At 44.6% G+C, this 17410-nt stretch overlaps 1 protein-coding gene across 1 annotated transcript in view; it reads left to right on the forward strand.

The window, feature by feature from the left end:
• The first annotated feature begins 15759 nt into the window (after positions 1-15759).
• PLXND1 (plexin D1) overlaps positions 15760-17410 on the forward strand; it is a 145465-nt gene continuing 143814 nt past the window's right edge. The window contains exon 1 of the mRNA XM_075938737.2: positions 15760-17276. Within this exon, the coding sequence (XP_075794852.2) occupies positions 15978-17276 (1299 nt within the window). The 5' untranslated portion in view covers positions 15760-15977. The remainder of the gene's footprint in view (positions 17277-17410) is intronic.

A 17410-nucleotide genomic window follows, 5' to 3' on the forward strand; every position in this document is an offset into this window, starting at 1 on the left:
CCTTTCCTAATTCTATTCATTTTTCAGTTACTTCCTTAGGACGCCCCTCCTGTCTCTCCATCTGCCTGGGTAGCCCCTGCCCCCCATTAATGTCCAGAGGTTATATATATGTAAGGAGGGTAGAACTGATCCTTTAGGGCATGTCTACACAGCAGGGCTAACCTCAAAATAAGCTTCACAATTTGAGCTATGCTAACTGAGCACTCTAAGGACAAAAGGATGTAAATTAGGCACTTCAAAATGGCAAATGTAGCCAGGATTTGAATTTCCCGTGCTTCATTTGCATAATCATGTAATGGCGCTCTTTCAAAAAAGCGCTATTTCAGAAGTAAAACCGCGGCCTAGATGCAGTTCTTTCGTAAAGCTTTTTTGAAAGATCCTGTAAAATGAGGTTTACAGGATTTTTTGAAAAAGCCTTCCCTTTTTGAAAGAACCACGTCTAGACCACGGTTTAACTTCTGAAATAGCACTTTTTTGAAAGAGCGCCATTACATGATTATGCAAATGAAGCACGGGAAATTCAAATCCCGGCTTCATTTGCAATTTCGAAGTGCCTGATTTACATCCCTCTTTTGACAGAGGGATGTAATCTAGACACAGCCTAAGATAGAGCACTCTTCCCCCAACTTCCCTTACTCCTCATACAATGAGGGTTACAGGAGTCAGAATAAGCAGTCCTTCAGCTCGGAATAGTGTCAGTTATTCCATAATAATGCTGCTGTGTAGACATAGCCTTCAGGAGGAAGTAGAGGAGCTACACTGTGTGATTCTGAAATAAAAAACCCTGGCCAGGAGTAGTTCTGATTATGCCTTAGTGTAAAACAGATGCAAAGTTACATGCAACAAGTTAGGTGGAATAGGGGAATTCATATAATTCATATAATTTAAATTCTTTTGACCACCATCCACGCTCAGGATCATATTAGATCTGAAACCAATTAAGTGTGAGACCTTGGCATAATAATACAAGCATTTGCCACTAGTTTCAGAATGCTCTTCTGGGAGCCATAGTTTCATATGCCTTTGAAATATAGCCCACAAAAGAGCTCTTCCTTCTAGTTAATTTTTGTTCATGGCTTTTATATTAAAAATCCTAAAAAAAACCCTAATCTGGTTAGCTCTTAATGCCAAATCTGGAGCCAAGATGCACATTTACATTCACGATCTGGTCTGTCCCTCAAACTTCTGGGCTACGTCTACACTACGAGTTTTCTCGGCAAAAACTATGCTAATGAGGGACTCATTTGTATGAGTCACAATCTCATTTGCATATTTTCTGCCAATCCATTTTTGCGCTAGGGGTTTTTGTGCAAAAACAAGCAGTATGGACATTTTCTTTTTGTGCAAAACCCCCTTTTTTCGCAAGATCCTTATGCCCCAAAAAAGGAAGTATACTGATCTTGCAGAAAAGGGGGGTTTTGCACAAAAAGAAAACGTCCACACTCCTTGTTTTTGCGCAAAAATCCCTAGCGCAAAAATGGATCGGCAGAAAATATGAAAATGAGATTGCGACTCATGCAAATGAATCCCTCATTAGTATATTTTTTTCCAGGAAACTCGTAGTCTAGATGTAGCCCTGGAGTACCCAAACAGGGAAAAAGCAGGAAAGCGAGAGAAGTTAGGACAACTACATTTATTTGTCTGCCTTGTTTTGACTAAAATGATTCAAACAAGGCAAATTGTGTTACTTGGCTTCTCTAAAGGTATAATTTAGGCATGAGATATTTACAATCAAGTCTCATTTGCATCTACCAGGAAGAAAATATGGGATGTATTGGATATTTCAATTCATGGGCTAATTACTAGTTAGCTACTAATATTTACTCACCCTTCTGCCATTTAAACAGACAACGGGCCAAACCCTGTAGCCCTTACTGATGAGAATAGTGTCCACAGACTTTATGCCCCTGAGTCAGGATTGCAGAATTGGGCATAGTGTGCTGTTTTTTTTGTTTGTGGATTTAGTGTTGAAAGTAGGCGTTATCCACTTTACTCTCTTTATCCACAGTTTAGGTCCAGCAGGGGCATTGGTAGTATAGTAAAACTCCAGTGGTCCGGCATCCAATGGTCCAGCACTCCTGATGGTCCGGCACCATCTGGAACCTGGAAGTGCTCCGGGCAACTGGACAATTGGAGCTGCTCTGCCCCTGGCTTCCCCGATTCAGCCGCTGCTGAAACTGACCAGCGGCTGACTCGGAGAAGCCGGGGGCAGAGCAACTGGGGTGCTGCTGGGCTGGTCCCGTAGTGTCACCCCTCGGCATTGCGGGACCAACCCTGCAGCACCCCCGCTGCTCTGCCCCAGGTGTCCCGAGTCAGGCGCTGCTGAAACTGACCAGCAGCTGACTCCAGGAAGCCCGGGGTAGAGTGTGCTGTGCCCCAGGCTTCCTGGAGCCAGCTGCTGGTCAGTTTCAGCAGCGCCTGACTTGGGGAAGTCTGGGCAGAGCAGCTGTGGTGCTGCCGGGTTGGTCCCGTAGCGCCGAGGGGCGCATCCCCCCCACTCCACCCCAGAACCCTCATATCCCCCCCCCCCTTCCTATAGTCCGGCATAGCTGATAATCCGGCACCCCCTGGGTCCTAAAAGTGCCGGATTATCGGACGTTTACTGTATAAGCTTCACCAGGCAGCCCCAGGAATGGGCTTAAACACTGCCATGGAGTGAGTTTCTTGGGGGGGGGGGGGGAATTCATTATTTAAGGGTCAGACTCAGCCACTTTTACTCACATTGAACAGTAACTTGTTCCACCAGTAGATCCATTAAAATCAGTGGCATGACACCTGAGGGACAGAGACACTTGACATGAGTAAGGGTACTAGAATCTAGCCCTGAAAGGCTTAGCTCAGTAAGTGCTGCTTCATGTTCACACACAAATATAAACACTGGAATGAAGAAGGAAACCCAGTGACACCTTAGAAAATGATTAAGCCCAAAGAGGTGAATTTTTTTAACCTAGGTTTAAGTTGACAAAATTAGTAGAACATAGATCAAAGGTAAGCTTTAGAAAGAATCTGAAAGCACCATTACACAGGTTGAAAGAGTCTACTCTGATACGAGGATGGAAGCTCCGGCATGTTCTGTGTGACAGAACATAAGGCACAAGAGAAGCAGAATGTGAGATAAGATCTTGAAGATGTACTGGGTCAGCACCCCCTCCGGAGCTCATTCTGTTCCTGGTCCTCATTGATACGGTTGCCAGAGTTCTAATTTATGCCAGCTGTGATGTTTTTGGTGCTGTTGACACTCTCCACTGGGAACTGACCTGTGACCATCAACTAATTTCTCATAAGCCACTGAACTATAACTGGGTGGTAACAAATTTTGGTCACTTAGCAGCCTGAGCTGAACTGTAATCACTGACCTAGAGGAGAAAGGTTCCATATCTCATTACATGTCCTCTGAGCCATCCAGGGAAATGTGTGTTTCCATAATATAACCTCTGACATACACTTTTGCACCCAACTCTGTACCATGTCTAATGTGACCGAGGCATTAATGAGTGAAGTAATGATGAGTTAAAATTTAAAAGCCCAGGATTGGATGGCTCTGTGAGATATAGAACTTTTCATCTCTATTGACCCAATCCTGCTCTGACTAGGAGTTTTGCCACTAACTTTAGTAGGAATTGGGGCATGTCCTATGTCACTGGTTCAAATCTGACCCAAACTGATGGTAATCAAAAGTTACTACTTGATGTTTATTTGGTGGTCTATGTGAAATGGGTTGGTCTCAATCTACTCCCTAGTGAACAAGCCCTTATATCAGAGAGCCTATAACTATACTGGGTACAATCTAACACCTTTCTCATGAATCTCAACAGAAAGCCAAAGACTGAAGGGACTGGGACTGAGTTGCCCTCTCAGCCCTGCCAGAACAGGACTGAAGCCCAATGGGAAATGTCACTTCCATTACCCATGATGCATGTGTTCTGAACCCAGAGAGGATTTGCCTCAGTGGAGTTGCTGATCTGGTACCTTATTTAAGTAATTACATTCATTAAGTTACAGTTAAATGCAGGAGATAAGGTAGCTGAGATCATATCTTTTACAAATGTGTGAGTCTCACAGATTTCAAAAAAAGAAAAACATTGTTTAGAACAGGAGAAAAACAATTAGTAAACCCATAACCCTAAGGCTCACACACACACATTATATATAGGTGCCACCCTCTAAAAAAAATCACATTTGAGGCACCAGAAAAAAGCCATGGTTCAGCTAGAAAGATGGGAAACTAACATATAAAGGGACAGCATAAAATTAAAAAACAGATATTTTAAAAAAACCTTATACATTCCTTTACCTGTACAGTCACCAGTACCTTACATTTTAAAATGGAAAGATTTTTGACCATCTTAATTTCCTCTTTCACTATTTGTGCTTTTTGTTTACCTTTTGTATTTCATTCTTCTTAGAAACTAAATGTAGATTGGTCAATTTCACTTTTGATAACAGTTAGTCCTAATCAGTTTGATTTCCAGGTCTTCATCCAGGTCTAAATATTGATTGCCAACATCACAAAAGAATATTTAAATCCAAAGAAAAAGTAGTTTACACTTAAAGGAAATGGGGGGAAAATCACTGATTTTTTTTCTGTTGCTGTTAGGTTTTGTACACCTTTTATTACATGGATGAATGTTTTATTTTAATTTTTGTAGACACTGACATCATGCCAATTTCTGAACAGAACATGTACCTAAATATACAGCCTTGCCTTGCTAATGAACATGTTGGATGCACATGTGAAAAATAAGCAAACCTTAGCCACAAGAAAGGATTTGTTACATTGTTTGTATCACTCAGACAATGTCAAGGAAAGGACCAAACTGCTACAATATATCCAAAAATATGCAGCACTGGATGATACTCTGCAAATGACATTAAATGTGAAACATCTATTAATGGGAATGTAAAACACATGCTGCCTGGATTCAAAAGGTCAAGGATTTATCGTGCAATTGCAGATAGCATACTCTCTCAAGATTAGGAATGAAAACATTTCAGGTTTCCTAGTAAAAATAATGTAGGCACATACATTTACACCTAAAACAAAGTAATATACTCTGAAAAGGGTTGATCCTGTCCCCTTTCTCCAGCAACAGGACTTTTGTCTGAGTAAAAACTGATCAGACCTATGTATAACACACTGAAGTTAGAGATTTTTTCCTGTAATAACCAAATGCTGCCTTCATTTGACTTCTGGCAAGCCCATAACTGAGAGCAAAATTTGTCCCTAAGACCCAAATTAATGCAACCACAGGTGCTTAAAGTTAGCCATGTGTTTCAGTGGCTTATTGAATCAGGACCAAAATCAGGAAGCTGTATTTTAAAAGGTTCTTTGACTGTTTGAACCATAACACTTTTATATTTGGAGTGAGATGCCCAAAGCATGTAGCACTAATTATAATGAAACACATTTAACACTTTTACTTTCAAAACACTTAACAAACATGAATTCATGAATCCTCACCAAGTGTCTTTGTGATGCGGGTAAGTGTAACGATAAAGAAACTCAGGTAAGTCAAATTATTTGATATTTACAGAAAAAGAACAGCATAATAAATTCCTTGAACATTTGGTTATGATGTTGGAGTGGGGACTGAATCTGTGTTTAGTTTATGCGATAGAAATGTAGCAGTGTTAGTCTGGTGTAGCTGAAACAAAATACAGGACTATGTAGCACTTTAAAGTGCTACATAGTCCTGTATTTTGTTTTAGTTTATGCTGCATTTAACAACTTATTTCAGTGACACACAGTTAAAATTAAAGCTATCAAAAACTAGTGACATAGTTGGTATTAGAAAATTGCTGTAATTAAAAGCATATAGAATGACTGCAGGTTAGTATGTTTTCACTGATGCCTGCTTGCTTTGGCTAATTTTCAACAATTGTCTATTTAAGCATATATTGAGCAACTGCTAATTGTGAAATGTGGGCATGATCCTGCAGGATTTAATTAGGAAAACTTCCTTTAGCACTATTGGAGAATGTCTGAACAAAAGATGGTAGGATTATGCCCATTTGATGTCATTTATGGGCTTTGTAGGTTTTGAAAGCACTTAGATCGACCTATGTAGCCTCAGGAGAAATCAGACTTACTTCCAGTGTATCCAGTTTGTTTCAGCTTGATTTGAATTTGTATAGCTTGCTTGCCTGTGTCCTTAGATTGAAAATTGGATCTAGTTGAAGCTGGGCTATGAGTTTCCATTAGGAATGCCCTGGTATATCCAGTTTTGCTTCCTACCCAAAGGGCCAACAATCACAGTCCTTTGTGTTCAATGAAACTAAATGGCTCATAGCCTGAGTTAAGATGCAGGATTTGGCCCACAGAGATTGGGCCTGATTCTGCTGTGCCCTGAATCCTGCTGTGCCCTGAACCTTGTATAGTACATACATCTGTGCAGAGTGTGTGTAAAATTCTGTCAACTCAAAACAGGGAGGCTATGTCTACACTGGCAGCTTCTTGCGCAAGAACATTTTGCGCAAAAGTTCTTGTGCAAGAGGTCTTACGCAAGAAAACGTCCACACTGCCACGTGCGAGCTGTGCTTTTGTGCAAGAGCGCCCATGGCAGTGTGGACGCTCTCTTGCGCAGGAAAGCTCTGATAGCCATAAGGCTTTCTTGCACAAGATATCCCTGCTGAGCATCCACACTGCCTTCTTGCACAAGATCTCCTGCGCAAGAGGGCTTACACCTGTTAAAAAAGAGCATAGCTCTTGCGTAAGGAGCCTTCTCTTACCACGCCATACTGTAAATTTCCTTGCGCAAGAGCGGATGGGCAGTGTAGATGCTCTGCAGATTTTTGTGCAAGAACTTCCATACTTTCGCAATAACCCGCCAGTGTAGATGTAGCCAGAACATTTTCTACCATTCCTGCTGGAAATCCAATGCATGCTAGTGTGGGTAAGGGCCTCACAGACACAAGCATTTTTCACTGTCACTTAGGTTTGTGCTGAGCAAGTTTAGACAATATGGCACTAAACACACCACTGGTACCAGAAGTCCTGTCTACACTAAAAGCTGCTACCATGGAGTCATTCTTACCAGATACCAATGGAGCTCCTCTGGTGTTGGGAATGGGGAGTATAACAGGGTATCTACCCCACCCAGGAGAACAATGGTTTAACAGGGGTCAGAGAGCTCAATTAGCCCCCCTGGTTGCACATGGGTATGGGTCAGGCCTAATTAATGAAGAAACCAGCTGGGGAGGGGCTTCCTGAGGGATATAAACAGAGGGAAAGCAGTGTCATTGGGGTCTGTAAAAAGAAATGTTGCAGTTATGGCAGTGGTAGTAGAGGTGGCAAAGAGACTAATCAGAAGGCTTTGGCAGAGTAAGAATAAAGGCTTCAGGGATGTGGCAGAAAGGAGCTGGGCTGAATGAATCTTGTGTTTCTCCTAGGGGTCTTGGTCTGGGACCCAGTGTAGAGGATGGGTTGGCTTCCCCTACTGGTTGTTGGTATGGGTGTGTGGTCCCTGAGAAGGAATATGGACCTTTTGGAAGCCCTGAGAAAATCTCCAAGCCCAGAACTGAGGGTAACAGACTGGGTGCAGGGCTTGGCCATCTGTTATGGGTTTTCTTTGTTTTGTTTTTTTTACTAGACTTCTTTACCCTAAAAAGGGATGGGGCTAAAGTGTGATGCGATTAGATGACTGGACAACAGCACAGCACTGCTGAACTATAGCAACTGTTGGTAGGGGGCACTAAATTACATCTGTGAATACTTAGTGAATTAATTAGAATGGTTGTTAGGTGCCTATATGGGGACCTTAGGGGAACCTGGACTTCAGCATCTCTATGCTTCAGCTTCCCTAGAAGTCTGTATCAGAGCTTGGATTAGAAGCCTGTGCTCTTGCCACTTAGGACTTCTGGTAATAATGTTGCAGTGATACCCAGCAGCCCACGGCACAGGAGACCTCTTTAGGCTGAACATATGGAGGGAAAGACAGTTCCTGTTTGGAAGAGCTCACAATCTAAACAGACAGAACCAGGGAATCTTTTTACTGGTGAGAAACTGCAGCATAGAGTAACTTGCCTGAACTCACAGATACGTCTGTAGTAGATGGGGAAACAGAACCTAACTCTCAAGAGTCTTGCAGTGCTGCTTGAGCTGCAAGACCACCTCTTTCTTCTCCCCAAAGAGCTATAATAAGTGATCTCATAACCTACAAAAGTATTTCCATTGCATTAAACTAGAACTTCTGTAGATTCAGATCTACCAAATCTATCCCTGTTAAATGTTCACCTCCATTGTTAACAAAGAAAATAGTTTCCTGGTAAGAACCTGTATTTAGGCAGCTCATCATTGCAGACAAAACACTGAGGCTGTGTCTACACTGGCGCGTTCTTGCACAAAAATGACTGCTCTTGTGCAAAAACATGCCGCCTGTCTACATTGGCTACGTTCTTGCGCAAGTAAACTGACATTGTACTGTAGAAAATCAGGGCTTCTTGTGCGAGAACTCTGACACTCCCTCTCAGGAATAAGCCCTCTTGCACAAGAGCTCTTCCAGAAGAGGCCAGTGTAGACAGGCAACATGAATTTCTTACACAAGAAGCCCCTATGGTTAAAATGGCCATCAGAGCTTTCTTGCGGAAGAGAGCGTCTACACTGCCATGGATGCTTTTGCGCAAATGCACATACCAGTATAGACGCTCTCTTGTGGAAGAGTTTTTGCACAAGAACTCTTCCACAAAAGAGTTCTTGAGCAAGAAGCTGCCAGTGTAGATGTAGCCTGAATGTACTAGCCTGATGGGTGAAAGAGGCTACAAGGGACTGCCTGTGTTGCACAGCCTGTGATGCTCTGTATTGCACTGAAAAAGGCTAATCTATGAACACGAGGCTTGAGGAGAAAAAAAATATGATTCTATTAAAAACTTCTCAGGGTCCCAATAAATTGCTATTTTGCTAAGAGGAGCAGTGAGGGCCTGCAGCTCAGTGCTATCAGAACCATGCTGTTCCGCCATGACTTCTCTGCACTCACAGCCACAGCTGTAAGGGTTTGTTTGCAGCAAACCTAAGCCCACTCTCTAAATTCTGTTTAGTGAGGAAGATCTGTAGCAAAGAGATGCTGTCTTACTCTTTCTGATAAATCACCTAGGCTAGCCATATGAAATCTGCCTGGTTGCACTGTAAACAGCTATTGCAATGCAAATTCATAAACTAGAAACTCAGTCAATGATTGTTCAAAGATTTGCTAAGGATTGAAAATAAATTGGTCTATTTACTGCCTTACCATTGTTTGAGTGCCTTGAAGTGCAATAGGCAGGTCCTTAATTGATACAATATGTATGATGAGGCCAATCAACCACAAAGAGCTTACAATCTACGGCTACATCTACACTGGCATGATTTTCCGGAAATGCTTTTAATGGAAAAGTTTTCCATTAAAAGCATTTTCGGAAAAGCGCGTCTAGATTGGCAGGACGCTTTTCCGCAAAAACACTTTTTGCGGAAAAGCGTCCGTGGCTAATCTAGACGTGCTTTTCCGCAAAAAAGCCCCAGTCGCCACTTTCGCGATCGGGGCTTTTTTGCGGAAGACAAATCTCTGCTGTCTACACTGGCCCTTTTGCGCAAAAGTTTTTTGGAAAAAGACTTTTGCCCGAATGGGAGCAGCATAGTATTTCCGCAAAAGCACTGATAATCTTACACGAGATCGTCAGTGCTTTTGCGGAAATTCAAGCGGCCAGTGTAGACAGCTGGCAAGTTTTTCCGCAAAAGCAGATGATTTTGCGGAAAAACTTGCCAGTCTAGACAGCCCCCCTGTGCAAAGCTAGGCAAAGGAGAGAAGATGTGGGAGCAGCAGATAAGCACAGTGATCAGATCCATATTAGAGACAATTCCTGCTGAGTTCTTTTCTTTTTGTTCTTGTTCCAACCCCATTCTCCCGTGAGCCACATTTCCCTCTCTGCCCCACTTCTATCAATGAGCCCCCTCTCCTATCAAAAACCTATAGACACAGAGAAAGGGCATTTCAAGGCCAGAAGGGACCACTATAAACATCTAATCTGACCACACGGACCACAGAACTTCTCCAAAATAATTCCAGGAGCAGTTCTCTCATAAAAGCTTCCTAGCATGATTTTTTAGTAAATTGTTCTAGTGGACAATCACTCTGTTTCAGTATGAATTTGTCTAGCTAACTTAGCCAGTTTAATTTAGTCTGTGTGAGGACTGGAGAGGTTGTGGGGTTAAAGGCCTCCCCTGTGGCCATCCTTCCTCACTGTCCAATGTGGCTCCTGCTGATCTCTCCCGCCCCCATCCACACCCTTGGGCTACGTCTACTCTGCAGAGTTTTTGCTCAAAAACTCACAGAGCGGCCACACTACAAGCGTGTTTTTGCACAAGAAAAAGTACAGTAGATTGTCAGAAGACAGGGCTTTTTGCACAAGAGTTATTCCTCTTTCTAGAAGAGCTCTTGAGCAAAAAGTTGTGTGTGTGGATGGACTACAGGGGTATCTTGCACAAGAAACCCTATCGGAAAAAGTACAGGTGCTCTGATGGCCATCCTGTGAATTGCCATCAGAACTTTCTTGTGCAAGAGCACCCTGGCAGTGTGGACACTCTCTTGCGCAAAAGTGCATCTCTTGCACAAAAGCACATGACAGTGTGGATTAACTCTTGAACAAGACCTTTTTGTGGAAGATATCTTCCGCAAAAAGTTCTTGTGCAAGAAGCCTGAAGTGTAGACGAAGCCCCTAGGAATGGAGTGGATATGGGATGCCGGTGGCAGATTTGGACTTAACTTAAAATTTTCACTCTCTTATGTTTGCAGGTGAAATTCATCAATTTTGAGTGAACTTTTGCTTTGAGATTGGTTTCACAACTCAGACAAATGGAGGTCATGTCAAGCCCAAAGCACACCCACATTACAGCCTGCCACAAAAAAGAAGATGAAGAAGAAACTTCTGAGTTTTGCACAAATCTACTCACAACACTTCTATCTACCTCTCTCTCACTCCCACACACACACCAGGCAACACTTAAATCAGGCTTGGGAAACTGCCAACCATTTCCAGATACTATTTGTACAATAAACAAAAAAAAATTTTTTTTTCTGATTTCCAGGTGCTCCGTGTACTAAGCTACAGACACTCTCTTAGAATTTCTATCCCTAACATAGCCACCATGCTACAGAAGACATGGTGTGAGAGACAAACAGCACTGAATGCTGGAGAACTCACTTGATTCTAGGCAGTGTCACACATTGAATGACGTGTTATATCTAGAAACCAGTCTCTTTCTTTCTTTCTTCCAAATGGTCAGCTTGGTGGGTTATTTATTTGGGTCTGCTGAGTCAAACCAGTTCATTTCCAACATGGAATTGTGAGCTGTCCCCCTAAAGTCAAGCTGTGCTCTGGTAGCTTGCTGCTAAAACCAGGAAAATAAATAGATGTTTGTACTCAGCATAGTAAAAGGGCTAGACACAGAGCCTGCTGTTTGACAATGTTGAGTCAATATAACCTGAGTAAGTGCATGAGTAACTCATGTTCTCTCTATAGAACATCTGTGCTTGGGTAAATATATTTATTAATGATTAAAATGGTTTTGAGTTGTTACACACACACACACCTTTCCTGCCCCCACACACACTTCCCCCTCCCCCTGTCTAAAAAGATGTTATCTTTTAACCTGCATAAGTGTCAAACAGAAACAGATTCTGGCCGGGGGTAATTGTCCAAATTCGGAGGCATGGACAGGTTTTTTTTGTTGGTTGTTTTCGGACCTTCATTCCTTTCTGAACAAAGAAAAATACTACGAGCTGCATAGTGGAGATTAAAACTCCTCTATTAATAGCATTATCTGAACATATTCTTTAGGGATTCCAATTGCACTAGTAATAATGGGAATGAGCATTTCTGGAAAAAATCATCCTCAAAGCATCTCGTCAGAGGATTGTTTCCTGACAACAACAAAAATGAAATATTTACCTGATAATCTTGCAATACTACCAATATTTTGGCTTAAACTATATCAGTGTAGGAAAGTAGTCATTACAGTAAACTGGAAGTCAGGATGCTTGGCTTTTAACCCTGACAAGGCCAGTAACTATATGCTTTTGGGCAACTCACTTATTCACCTGGGGCTAAATTTTCAGATATTACTTGTTATTTTGGTTGCCTAAAATTTTGGGTGTCTAATATGAGGTCCTTTAAAAGGGTCATCTCATTTGGAAGGAGACCAGATATCGTGGTAATGAGTGGTGGTAGGAAACCCTAAAAAAGACAGATTATGGGATGGGGCTCCCCAAAAGAGAAGCATTTACATAACTCGTCAATTTTTTGGAAAATGAAGACCTCCATGCTTCAGCTTTTCCTTCTGTAAAATATGGATAATGATACTTACCTGCCTCACACTTAGGGCTTAATTAGCCAGCATTTATAAAGCCCTTGACATCCTAGAATGGAAGGTGCTAAATATAATGTAGTGTTATATTTTAGAGCATGAGTTTAGTTCTGGGGAGTTAATGATACTCTAGTATTTAAAATTTGAAAATAAAAAACCCCAAACAATCTTTTTAAAAAGAACCAATATCTGTAATGGATAGTTATGATTAGCAAGGACAATGAGTTAATGAGAAAGCACTATTTAATTCTATGCACATCTTCAGTGAACATCGCATGGTTATTGCAGTTATGTATTAATTAGTGCTCTGAAATGGGTGAAAGGGACATGAAAGGGGTGAAGGAAGCTAGCAGGTGTAGAAATGAGATTAGACAACAGAGGACATTTCTATCCAGAATACGAGTAATCCAAAATCCCCATCAGTCTCAATTATATGTTTTGTATAAGTGAAAATAACTGAAGTAACATGAGAACAGCCCAGGCACAGGGATGGCTCCCGATATTGAAAGAGAGGCACAGAATCTATTAGTATGAGCCTGCCAGGAGTCTAGTGACCAAACATCAGACCTAACTACCTGCCCCTGATCTATGCATGGTTAGGCCTCTCAATGCACAACTCACACCCTTCCCTAGTGGAAGAAGGCACCAAGATAATACATATAAGTATTATTTTATTTACCATTTGGTTTATTTAAGGTGTGCTAGAGCTTAAGCTGTACCAGAGCTGTGTCATATCAACACTACCATATGGCTCAGAGTGCTGGCAGATGACAGAGTGCAACCGTGCCAAACTCTCATCCTTTCACACCACCAGCCTTCGTAAGATACATTGTTTTCGGCCAAAAAATGCAATCTCCAACCACGACCTGCTCCTGCGATGCCACCAGGAGTTCATGACAACTATCATTATGAGAAAATGCTGGAGATGGATAGGGCACGTGATGAGAAGGGAGGCAGATGCCATTGTAAAGATAGCACTTCACTGGACGCCTGAAAGACGACGGAAACATGGGAGTCCCAAGACAACATGGCGGCGTACTGTTGAGTCAGACATGAAGAGAATGAATTACAACTGGGACACACTGGAGAAAATGGCCAAAGACAAACAAAAAATGGAGAACCTTCGTTGCTGCCCTACACACCAGCGGGCGTAATAGGCACTAACTAACAGATTATGTTTCCAAGATTTTTTTCAGAACCACAAGTGATAGAAACTTTCCTAGAGAAACAAAGATTCTTACACTTCCAAAGAACTGTGGGGACCAAGGCCTTAAGATGTACAGCAATTATTGTGACAATATACAACTACAAGAATGAAGGACACTTCAGTCCTCCTCTGATCTCAGAGATGACGCTCGATAAGTCTGTGGCTCCACACTGGGGAGTGAGCAGACAAGAAGTGGGGCTTGGAGCTACCTCATTTCCTTCCAGCTTAAGTTGAAAGAGTGATAAGACAACCCAGTCCCAGGACAATCTTACCCTTCTTCCTCTGATGGAACAATTAGGAAGAAATCTTGCTGAGATTTTCTCCACATTAGTGTTATCCTGCTGATTTTCCTGAGGGAGAAAACAATCAGCCCATTGTTAGCAACTAGTGATTATATTAAATGAGTTTGGTATGGGTTTCAGTTTATTTTCAGAGGATGGGTGCTCACATCACACACACAAAACTTCTCCAAATTGGGAAAATCTGTAGAAAGGTCAATGAAAGTGAAAGAGAGACTGAATGCCAGGGCATACATTCAGCCAATATTGGCATACAAATACCTCTTAATTCTGATCTGTTTTCATTCAAAAAAATAAATCAGTTTCTAGCTAGTAGGAGTGCACAGTAAACGTTATCAACATGCACTCAGTAACTGAGGCAGAGATCTCTATGTCAATCTGCAGAAAGCCTGCAGATTAGAACATTAGTTCTAAAACCCTGAATTTTAGTGAGGGGTAAACTCAGAGGTCTAGTGATGATAATTTGTGTCAAAATTGTTAACTATTTCATTCTACATGTAAGAGGTTGTCTATCTTGTAAAAAATTTCCATATATAGTGGTATAAGTATATAGTTAAATCAGTATAACTGTCTTGATTTAAACTCCATGTAAACATTTAGTCCAGTATCAGAGTTGCTTTTTTGCAGTGGAGGGGTTCTTTTAAACCTATCCTAAAGCAATAAAGGTACTTGTACACTGGAATGGGGGTCCATGTAGGCATTACGCTAGTTTCACTATATTAGTTTAACTTCACACCTTAACTAATATTGGTATAACTTTTCTGTGTAGAAAAGCCATCTGAAAGAAGAGAGAGGACCTCTGACCTGCACAACTGAGTGTTATCTCCATAGGGTACCTAATGCAAATAAACCAAGCACCAGATGCCCAATGGAGCTCAAAGAATATGCACAATTATAATTTGAACACCTGCACAATCTACTGTGAGCAGCAACTCACAGGTGCAGAGTTTATTTTGTGGGTGCAGATGGAAGAGGTATACTACCCCAACCCGATCCCTACTAAGCTCTCATTCCTAAGTCTTCTTGGATAGGATTCAGGAACATTATCAGAGCAGTGTCAGGGAATTCTGCTGCCTGTGCTATACCTGCCCTGGGAATGAGTAGAAGATTTCAAGCTTGGGGGATGTCAGCTTTTCTTGAGCACATTAAATAAAGAGCAGCTCAGTGCAAACACATCTCCATTGCAACAGAGGGAATTAAAACAACAAGCAGTGCATGGCGCCAGTGACTGAAATACAGTGGGATTGGTAGAGATCCCCCCACCCTTACATACTTGAAATATTTGTCCACTTAATTTATCCCTGACCCCCAACTCCAGACAGTCTGACCTCTCTTCTTTGTTATCCTTTCTTGTACAACTTCTTTATGGGGAGTGCAATACTTCAAGAGCACTGAGAGTTAACCTATTTTGACTGTGGGAAGTGGGGGGGGGGAGAGGGAAGACTGGATAGGAGTGGGTCGGCAAAAATGAATGTTGTTTGGTTATTTTTACTTATGGTTGCAATCTTGCTTTATGTCCGGACGAGAAAAAGTTCTTATCTCCCTTTCAGTCCCATATTCTGATTAGAAACACGACCCCCCCACACACACACAAACACAAGAGTTATTTGTTAGAAGAGCTGCTATCAAGGAACAAGGGCTGTCTCTTTGTGTGGTTGGCTGGTGCGACGTTTGCCTTCCAGCTTTTGGAAAATATCTTTAACTTAATCATATTCACATGACAAACCCTAAATTAAAAAAAAACACACATCATGAGTAATGCAGAAAGGAGAGAAGCGAAAGAGAGGAGAAGTCTGAGAGCGGCGGATCGCTTCACAGGCAGAGCGGAGCTGTCAGAGAGAGAGAGAGAGAGAGAGAGAGAGGGAGAGGGGAGGGTGCTGCTTTTTGCAAAGACGAGATCGGGAGTTTAACCCCATCCGATCTCCGCGCTGGCGAGAAGAGAGAGAGAGAGAGAGGAAGGTCCAGTAACCAGGCAAAGGCTGCGATTGCAACAAAAGCTCCGGACTTCCCTCCTGGCGTCACTCAGTGCTGAGGCGTGTTGGCTTCGCAGGAAGCAGGTTTTCCTCCCCTGGCTTTGCAAAGCCCCCTTTCCCGTGGAGCCTCATGCACTCTGCAGAGCAGCAGCCCAGGCGGCAGGATGACTCCCGGGGAGAGAGGCGCTAAGGTGCTAACCCCCCTCCTGCTGCTGGCCCTCCTCGCCAGCCCCAACGCCGGCCTGGAGGTGCAGCACAAGTTCCTCTCGCCCACGTTGACCAACAACTTCGCTCTGGACGGGCCGGGCAGCAAGATCTACCTGGCGGCTGTCAACCGGCTCTACCAGCTCTCCGGCCCCAACCTGACGCTGGAGGTGGAGGAGCAGGTGGGCCCGGTGCCGGATAACCCCCTGTGCCACGCACCCCAGCTGCCGCAGGCCTCCTGCGAGCACCCCAGGCGGCTGACCAACAACTACAACAAGATCCTGCAGCCGGACCCGGAGCAGGGCATCGTGGTGGTGTGCGGCTCCATCTACCAGGGCTTCTGCCAGCTGCGCAGCATGGCCAACATCTCCGCCGTGGCCGTGAGCTTCCCGCCGGGCAGCGCCAGCGGCGGCGGGGAGCCGGTGACCGTCTTCCCCAGCATGCTCAACGTGGCGGCCAACCACCCCAACGCCTCCACCGTGGGGCTGGTGCTGCGGCCGGCGGCGGGGAGGCGGGACACGCGGCTGCTGGTGGGGGCGACCTACACGGGCTTCGGCAGCCCCTTCTTCCCGCGCAACCAGAGCCTGGAGGACCATCGCTTCGAGAACACGCCCGAGATCGCCATCCGCGCCCTCAACGCCCGCGGCGACCTGGCCAAGCTCTTCACCTTCGACCTCAACCCCTCAGACGACAACATCTTCAAGATCAAGCAGGGCCACAAGGCCCGCCACAAGCTGAGCTTCGTGCGCGCCTTCCTGCACCCCGCCCCGCCGCTGAGGGGCGCCGCCTACGCCTACCTGGCCCTCAACAGCGAGGCCAACGCCGGCGACAAGGAGAGCCACTCGCACAGCCTGCTGGCCCGCATCTGCCTGGCCGAGCCGGGCCGCAACGCCAGCGCCGGCGAAGCCAAGAAGCTGACCGAGTCCTACATCCAGCTGGGGCTGCAGTGCGGGCCCGGCGGCGGCAGCGGCTTCACCCGCCTGCTCTCCGTCTTCCCCGCCGCCGCCGCCCTGCAGCTGGCGCCCGCCGGCGGGGAAGGGGCCCGGCCGCAGGAGCTGCTCTTCGGGGTCTTCGAGGGCGCCGCCCCGCCCGGGGCCCGCCACAACTCGGCGCTCTGCGCCTTCCGCTTCGCCGACATCGAGCGGCGCATCCGGCAGGCCCGGCACTCGTGCTTCGTGGAGCCCGACTCCGGGCGGGTGGACGTGCTGGACAGCGTGGTGCAGGGCACCGGGCCGGCCTGCGAGAAGAGGAACATCCAGGTAGGCGGCGGGGGGCTGGGATCGGGCCCCCCCTGGGCAGCCTTGTGGTGGGAGGGAGGCACCTCTGGAGACGCGCCTGTCATTAGTGGGGACCCCCATGCCCCCGCTCAGGGGAGCTTCAGCATCCTCGCTGA

This window comes from Pelodiscus sinensis, chromosome 11 (genome assembly GCF_052426305.1).
Source record: "Pelodiscus sinensis isolate ZL-2025 chromosome 11, ASM5242630v1, whole genome shotgun sequence".
Taxonomy (NCBI): Eukaryota; Metazoa; Chordata; order Testudines; family Trionychidae; genus Pelodiscus; species Pelodiscus sinensis.